This window comes from Benincasa hispida, chromosome 3, assembly GCF_009727055.1.
Source record: "Benincasa hispida cultivar B227 chromosome 3, ASM972705v1, whole genome shotgun sequence".
NCBI lineage: Eukaryota > Viridiplantae > Streptophyta > Magnoliopsida > Cucurbitales > Cucurbitaceae > Benincasa > Benincasa hispida.
In genome coordinates, this window is record NC_052351.1 from 45,481,441 (window position 1) to 45,489,390 (window position 7,950).

At 37.2% G+C, this 7,950-nt stretch overlaps 1 protein-coding gene across 3 annotated transcripts; it reads left to right on the forward strand.

Moving 5' to 3' along the window:
* The first annotated feature begins 1,236 nt into the window (after positions 1-1,236).
* On the forward strand, positions 1,237-7,941 carry LOC120074745 (protein DEFECTIVE IN EXINE FORMATION 1). 3 transcript variants are annotated; one of them, XM_039027972.1, is made up of 13 exons: positions 1,237-1,626; positions 1,850-1,960; positions 2,112-2,194; positions 2,360-2,477; positions 2,597-2,757; positions 2,913-3,457; positions 3,555-3,625; positions 4,020-4,276; positions 4,932-5,113; positions 6,423-6,706; positions 6,809-6,926; positions 7,008-7,190; positions 7,315-7,941. In XM_039027972.1, exons 1-13 carry the CDS (start codon positions 1,487-1,489, stop codon positions 7,630-7,632), a joined length of 2,571 nt encoding a protein of 856 aa, XP_038883900.1. In that variant the 5' UTR covers positions 1,237-1,486; the 3' UTR covers positions 7,633-7,941. The 3 variants fall into 3 exon arrangements, with proteins under 3 accessions (XP_038883900.1, XP_038883901.1, XP_038883902.1); XM_039027973.1 differs by lacking the exon at positions 1,237-1,626 and having other exon boundaries at positions 2,096-2,194; XM_039027974.1 differs by lacking the exon at positions 1,237-1,626 and having other exon boundaries at positions 2,096-2,194; positions 2,605-2,757.
* The last annotated feature ends 9 nt before the right edge of the window (positions 7,942-7,950 follow it).

The following is a 7,950-nucleotide window of genomic DNA, read 5'->3' on the forward strand; positions in this document are numbered from 1 at the left end:
ATGAGTACAAAAACAAAAAACGAACTAAATTCATAGAAAATTGCACAAATATTACGTACATGCCAAATATGATTGAAAATAGCACACCAAGTGACTTACTAGATCTTACCCCTCGATACGTAATCAATTCCAAACCGCAAACCAAGCAATGAAAGAATGTTTGAGAATATTACTTTTAAACCAAAGAAGGTTAGACCAAATCATTGGATGCTTAAGGTATAAGGACTCCAAGACATTAGCGATTGAAAACACTTCCAAGTGACAAAAGAACTAGGTCACACAGTTCTCCCTTCCAATCTTAACCACAATTGATTGTATTTACAGAAAGAGATCGACCAACTCTCTAGAGTTGGAAGGGTAGTTTTTAGTTCCATTAGTACGGAGAAAATCACCAACCTTAGCACAAAGTGATTTATTCGCATCCAATATAAACACAATACTAAACTATTGTATAATTAGACCAAGGGTCAAATCAAAATCGAACAACAACGATCATCTCCAACTACAACAAAGACTTGAATCAAGGGCAAGCTCTCCAAACGCGAAGGATATCTTGCCAACACCAAAATGAAGATCTAGAGAAACTAACTGTCCAAATACTTTGATTGCGCAGGCTATAGACTTCAACCTAGGCCAGCACAAGGATGCTTATCTTTCTCTGTCAATTATCAATATGAATGTCATTTTGTTACATAGTTTTGTGTATCTTTTTTATCATTTATCAATTGACACTTTTTAATTTTAAAAATAAAATACTTACAACCACAAAAGGATAGAGACTAACTTGAATCTTTCAATGGTTAAGATATTTACGTTTAGAGGTAATGAGTTTGATCTCCTAACTATTGTCGCGTAATATTCTAAAATGAAAATAAGAAGATTAAATGATAGATTTTAATTGAAGAATTTCAAATTGAAGTTTCTCCAATACAATTACTATCCCACATGTCATTCAATTGTAATTTGAAAATAATAAAGACAGAAAACTGTCAAGAAAGTAACTATTTTTATCACATACCCTAATATCTTACACAAAGTTAAGAAAAAGGAAAAAAAAAAGAAATGATCATGAATCATAATTTAGAAACAAAATATTTATTTTCCTAAAAAAGAAAAGAAAGCAAAAAATTTTATCCAACTGAATATTCTGCTGTTGTGTTCTTCTTGTAAAAGAAAAAAGAAATTATTATGATGTAAAAATTAAAGGTATTAATGTCAATAAACCCGACAAATTTAAATCAACATTTTTCGTTCTAAAATCTATCCATTTCAGACTCGCAAGCGGAAAGAACGCCACTGCAGTTGGATTACGCAGATCATTTTTTGGGGTTTTGGCAATTTGATGTTGTTGCCTCTGCGTTTAATCTTGCGGAGTCTCGATTGAGAGTCTCCTAGGGCTTCATTTCCTCAATTTGCATATATCTTTGAGTCGAATTCGAGTTTTCGATTCTTTCTCTTGTTCGTTAGGCTACGGTGCATCGGATTCATGAAATTCTCGGTGATTTCAGCTCTTTTGATTGGTTTAATTCTCTTTTCTCCGTTGAAATGCATTCACGGCGAGGAGGCTAAGAAAAACAAATTTCGGGAACGAGAAGCCACCGATGATGCCCTTGGATATCCTCAGATGTAAGTTTTCTATCGCTGTTTAATCGTTTCATTTTTCGTCTTCCGTGACCTGCAGTTAGTTAGTTATTTATTTTCCTTTTCATTGAATTTTAAGCTTAAACTGCAATCGAGATTTTTGGTTCAAGTGTTTCGGTTGCTGTAGAATTGACTGGAGGTTTTTTCTGGGGAAATGATTCGTTTTATTTTAAAGATTTGACTTTTTTGACTTTGGATCTTTGATTAGAGACGAGGATGCTTTGTTGAATACACAATGTCCAAAGAATTTGGAGCTAAGATGGCAAACGGAAGTGAGTTCTAGCATATATGCTACCCCCTTGATCGGTGATATTAACAGGTATAGTAAGCCTCTCACTAGTACATTCCTTATTGGCATGAAGCTTAACCAATGTGTAAAGGATTTCTCAGAGTTTTAATGCTATGACAATTACACGTGGGGTGCGACCTCTTTACCTAAGCTTTATTTTTCTAGTTTATCTGTTTTACAGTGATGGGAAGCTTGAGATAGTGGTTCCATCTTTTGTTCACTACCTTGAAGTTCTAGAAGGTTCTGATGGAGACAAAATGCCAGGTAAAAGTTGTGGTAGTTATTTCGGGAGTGCCAATTTCTCTAGTTGATGACTCGTTCCTGATGGAGACAAATTGCTTAAATATGGAAATCTTTGGAGAGCATGAGTTGTGCATTGTGTTTTTTGATAAAGCAACCTATTAGTCAAACTTATGCATTTTCGATTAGGGTGGCCGGCTTTCCATCAGTCGACTGTGCACGCTAGTCCTCTTCTATATGATATAGACAAAGATGGTGTGAGGGAAATAGCTTTGGCCACATACAATGGAGAAGTACTCTTTTTCAGGTGCTTATCTTTGCAACCTTCCACACACAAACCATCCCTTACATTTTCTATAATTCTTTTTTAAAAAAGGCATGTATATATAATTTTTTTCCCCTCCTAAAAAGGTCAATTGTTGTTAGGGTGTCAGGATATATAATGACAGATAAGTTAGAGATACCACGTCGCCGTGTGCGCAAGAATTGGTATGTGAGTTTAAATCCAGATCCAGTGGACCGGTCTCATCCAGATGTTCATGATGAAAAACTCGTTACAGAAGCAACTAAAACGAAATTAATCTCTCGTAACTATATCTCATCCCTCAGACTATTAATTTGCCTTACTTTCTCTAAACACTTCCTTTCATCTATGTGGATATTGATTTTATGGCTGAAAACAATATTATGAATCTCATGAGATGAGGTAACTGACATCGCAGTGTAAATATTGTCCCTGTAGAAACAAATGGAAGTGTTTCAGAGTTTAACCATACAACCGAGACCGCGATCAATGGAAGTGTGACTGAACTAAATACTTCGGCTACGATACCAACTCAAATATTGAATACTTCAGATACAGTGGATAATAGTACGGTGAATGACAGCAAGGTTGAACAGGATATTGTCCTGCCTACAAGCATGGCCAATAACGCTTCTATGAATGCTACAACTGGAATACTCGATAATAAGAATGGAACTGGGACGAGTAGACGGCTTTTGGAAGTTAGTGACTCCAAACAATCTCAAGACGATGGTTCTAGGTCCAAGGCAGGCGGTAGTGGAGATGGGCATGTTGCCACAGTTGAAAATGATGAAGCTTTGGAAGCAGAGGCTGATTCATCATTTGAGATATTCCGTGAAAATGATGAGCTGGCTGATGAGTATAATTATGACTATGATGACTATGTTGATGAATCCATGTGGGGAGATGAGGAGTGGACTGAAGATAATCATGAAAAAGCGGAGGAATATGTGGATATTGATGCACATTTGTTGTGCACTCCTGTAAGTTAACTCTTATACTTCAGATGAAATTCTGTGTGATTCCCTACTAGTCATATGACTCATTGTAACAATCTTGAAATGGTACTCTAATTTCCAGGTTATAGCTGACATTGACAACGATGGGGTATCTGAAATGGTTGTAGCCGTTTCATACTTTTTTGATCATGAGTGAGTTCTCTTCGATGCTGGCTCTTCTCTTTGGTGCTTTTAGTTCTTCACACATTAGATTGTAATTAGTTTCCCACACATTAGATCGTAATGGTTATGAAAATGAGGGAACCCAAATTGGGACTCTTTTGTGTTTTATTTGGACTTAGTTTCTCGATGTGTATATTCAAATGTACATGAATATACGTTCATGCACTTTTGCAGCGTTTTGGGGCATCAAGAACTTGGTATATTTACTTAGAATTTTTATGATGCTCTGGGTGGAAATAGGCTGTATACTTTCATTGCCTATTGGCTTTGTGTGCGTGTGTTGTTGTAGTTTCTTGAAGCTTCAATTATTATTTTGGCATGGGTATCGGTTGTGGAGGTAATTAATGACCCTCTATAATAATAGGTACTATGATAACCCAGAGCACAAGAAAGAATTGGGTGATCTTGATATTGGGAAATATGTAGCTGGGGCCATTGTTGTTTTCAATCTGGATACAAAGCAAGTGAAGTGGACGACTGAACTAGACTTGAGCACAGACTCTGCAAACTTTCGTGCATATATATATTCCTCCCCTACTGTCGTTGATTTGGATGGTGATGGGAATCTGGATATTCTTGTTGGCACATCCTTTGGCTTGTTCTATGTCTTGGACCATCATGGTAATCTGATTCTGAATACTGATTTTCTTGTTCTTATACGTGTAGGCTTTTATTACTATGCTCCTAAGGCCATATAAAATTGGGAACTGTAAAATCAATTTTTCTTTTTGATTTGTGTTTCCTTTTGTTAGCAAACTGAAAAAGATTTAAATGGCTATCTTATCCTTAAAATGATGTACAGGTCTAAAGTAGCTTATGGGTGTTTCTTCGACTTTAAATTGTCTTTCTGATGCTTGGCACTTTCTTTGCCCAATAAATGATGGAGAACAACTTGATTTGAGATATTCTGCAGTTATTCTTTCTTTGAGCCGTGTGGTCTTTCTTCTTAGTGCCTGGTCCTGCTTCAAGGTGATGACTCAATGAGTGCAGTTATTACCCCCTGCAGGCATTTACTGCACAATCTTTCTTCTTCCTCCTCCTTTTTAGGAGATAGAACTTATCTCTTGAATTGTATCCTAATGGTTCTGTACGTCCTTTTAAGTAGCCATTGATTAAATTTGTTTATGCATTATTGCGTGGGCAGCCCATGATGCTGTTGCTGGTTCGCAGTACCTAACCATTGAATTTGTTCACTCATTCTTGAAATTGCAATCTTTCACATGTAATCTCTCTTCCCAATTTCCTGAAATTTGAATCTTGATTGTTATTTGTGCAGGCAAGGTGAGAGAAAAATTTCCTCTTGAAATGGCTGATATTCAGGGAGCTGTTGTTGCAGCTGATATCAATGATGATGGGAAAATTGAACTTGTGACTGCTGATACGCATGGAAATGTTGCTGCCTGGACTGCTCAAGGTCAAGAAATTTGGGAGACGAATCTAAAGAGCCTTATCCCACAGGTGTTCACCTTCTGTTTCTTGCTAGTTACTCTCTACATTAAAGGTTGTCAATGTCAAGCAGCTGGTGTAACATTCATGCATGACCTAGGTTAAATTATGCAAAACTTGGATGCTTGCGCTTTATCAAAATGTGTGTTCTTGCAAAATAATGGAAAGTAGAGTTGTGTCTTCTGTTCACGCTACCTTGAGGTGATGTTCATTTTGTGAAATTTGAGTTAGGAATGCATAATGTTTAGATCTAGCTTGCATTTCTCACTAAATTACAGTTACATCATTTCCTGCTGTACTTCGAGTTACTTTCATGTCTTAACTTTTCAGATGATGAAAATCTTTTCATCTGAATTTTTAAAAAATGAAGGAATTCATTTCAATTGTTAATCCTTTGTGTTTTTCTTTTTCTGTTTATTATTATTATTATTATTTTGAGTTTGAGCACTGTTTCAGTCAACGATTGGCACATTGGCTTTTCTCAGCCACGTCTCGATCATAGGTTCATGAGCTTTACTGCTGAGTGCTGACTATTTGGAGAAATTGAATTGAGTAGATGGCTTGTGTTGAGATGAACATTTTTCTCCAAATGCTCATACCAAAAATTTACGTTGAGAAGTAACATAGTCATTATAGTGTCACTGCATTGCCGTAGTTAATAGAATAGGAAGTGCTGAAGTGAGAAAAAAAAAAAAAAGGAGATAATAACAGATCCAGTTGGCAGAGAGAGACAGAGACGGAGAGATCTTTCTGAATGAGTATTAGGGGCCTGTTTGGATTCACTTTTTTAAGTGCTTAAGAAACACTTTGTTGCACTTCAAAAACTTTTTTAAGCAATTAGAAAGTCAGACTGGTTACTGCTCTGGAGTCGTGTGTCCGTTTCTTGGAGATCTCTGTTTGTTGCCTAGTATCTGATATTTTCTTTTATGGTATTTATCTGGCAAATTTACGTTGAGAAGTAACATAGTCATAATAGTGTCACTGCATTGCCGTAGTTAATAGAATAGGAAGTGCTGAAGCGAGAGAAAAAAATGGAAGATAATAACAGATCCAGTTGCCAGAGAGAGACAGAGACAGAGACAGAGAGATCTTTGTGAATGAGGATTAGGGGCCTGTTTGGATTCACTTTTTTAAGTGCTTAAGAAACACTTTGTTGCACTTAAAAAAACTTTTTTAAGCAATTAGAAAGTCAGACTGGTTACTGATCTGGAGTCGTGTGTCCGTTTCTTGGAGATCTCTGTTGTTGCAAAGTATCTGATATTTTCTTTTATAGGATGGTATTTATCTGGCAAAGATTTTATGCGTAAACTCATTTTCTCAGGGTCCATCCATTGGCGATGTTGATGGGGATGGTCATACTGATGTGGTGGTACCGACGGTATCAGGAAATATATATGTTCTCAGTGGCAAGGATGGGTCATTTATTCGTCCTTACCCATATAGAACCCATGGAAGAGTGATGAATCAAGTTCTTCTTGTTGATCTGAACAAACGCGATGACAAAAAGAAGGGGCTTACTCTTGTCACATCATCGTTCGATGGGTATTTGTATCTCATTGATGGACCTACATCATGTGCCGATGTTATTGACATTGGCGAGACTTCGTAAGATATGCTCTAGAACTTATTGGTATCATAAACAATTTTTTTTTTTCCTCAGCTCTCGCTTCATCAAGAGTTCACTATCTATGCTTTCTTCCCTTACAGATATAGCATGGTTCTGGCTGACAATGTTGATGGTGGAGATGATCTTGATCTTATTGTCTCCACCATGAATGGAAATGTTTTCTGCTTTTCAACTCCTGCTCCCCATCATCCTCTCAAGGTATATAATGATCTGAATCTCCATCGCTGAATTCTTTTCCCACTCTCCAGCATAAGCTTGATATTACTTCTTTTGATTTAGGCATGGAGATCAACTAATCAAGGAAGAAACAACATTGCAGTCCGGCACAATCGTGAAGGTGTTTTTGTTTCACAATCATCTAGAACTTTCCGTGACGAGGAAGGCAAGAACTTCTGGGTGGAGATTGAGATTGTAGACCGCTACAGAAATCCATCAGGGACTCAAGCACCATATAACGTCACTGTAATTCAGTCCCAACCTCCATGCTTTTATTTTCAAGTTTTGCACTTCGCAGTTATTCTTTGAGAATTTACTCATTCTCTTTGGAATTGTGATTTTGATTTTAATATTATGCTAAAACTTGCAGACAACCTTGATGGTTCCTGGCAATTACCAGGGAGAGAGGAAAATAAAACAAAACCAAATCTTCAAAGAACCGGGCAAACATCGGATAAAACTTCCAACTGTCAGTGTTAGGACAACAGGCACTGTTTTGGTGGAGATGGTTGACAAGAATGGACTCTATTTTTCGGATGAGTTCTCCCTCACATTCCACATGTATTACTATAAGCTCCTGAAGTGGCTTCTCGTCCTCCCAATGCTCGGAATGTTTGGTGTGCTCATGATCTTTCGCCCACAAGAGCCCGTACCATTGCCATCATTTTCGCGGAACACTAACCTATGATCATTGCCCCATACAAAATGCGGAGACAGATTAACATGAATGAAAAAGGTATCCCTAAACCAAGAGCTGGATGATGCGCGAATTTTTGTAATACCATGCGTTTAGTGTTGATTGTTCATCTAATCTACCGACACGTCGTACTTGAGACGGATTGGGAATTTTTGATGATGGAGTAATGGGGTTTCTTATGAACATACATCTGGAAGGTAGATAATCAGAAAGTGTTGCAAGATCTTGTCCTTTTCGAGATCAAAGGGATTAAGTAGGCGATACATTGATATATTTATATGCAATCTATGTCTCTTCTCCTGCCCTGTA

What these genes read in the sequence shown, in the direction of transcription:
- LOC120074745 (XM_039027972.1), top strand. Translation starts at nt 1,487, where the DNA reads ATGAAATTCTCGGTGATTTCAGCTCTTTTGATTGGTTTAATTCTCTTT. An exon ending in TGATGGAGACAAAATGCCAG is followed by an intron (nt 2,195 to 2,359) that starts GTAAAAGTTGTG and finishes ATTTTCGATTAG; the next exon opens with GGTGGCCGGCTTTCCATCAG. An exon ending in CACATTTGTTGTGCACTCCT is followed by an intron (nt 3,458 to 3,554) that starts GTAAGTTAACTC and finishes TCTAATTTCCAG; the next exon opens with GTTATAGCTGACATTGACAA.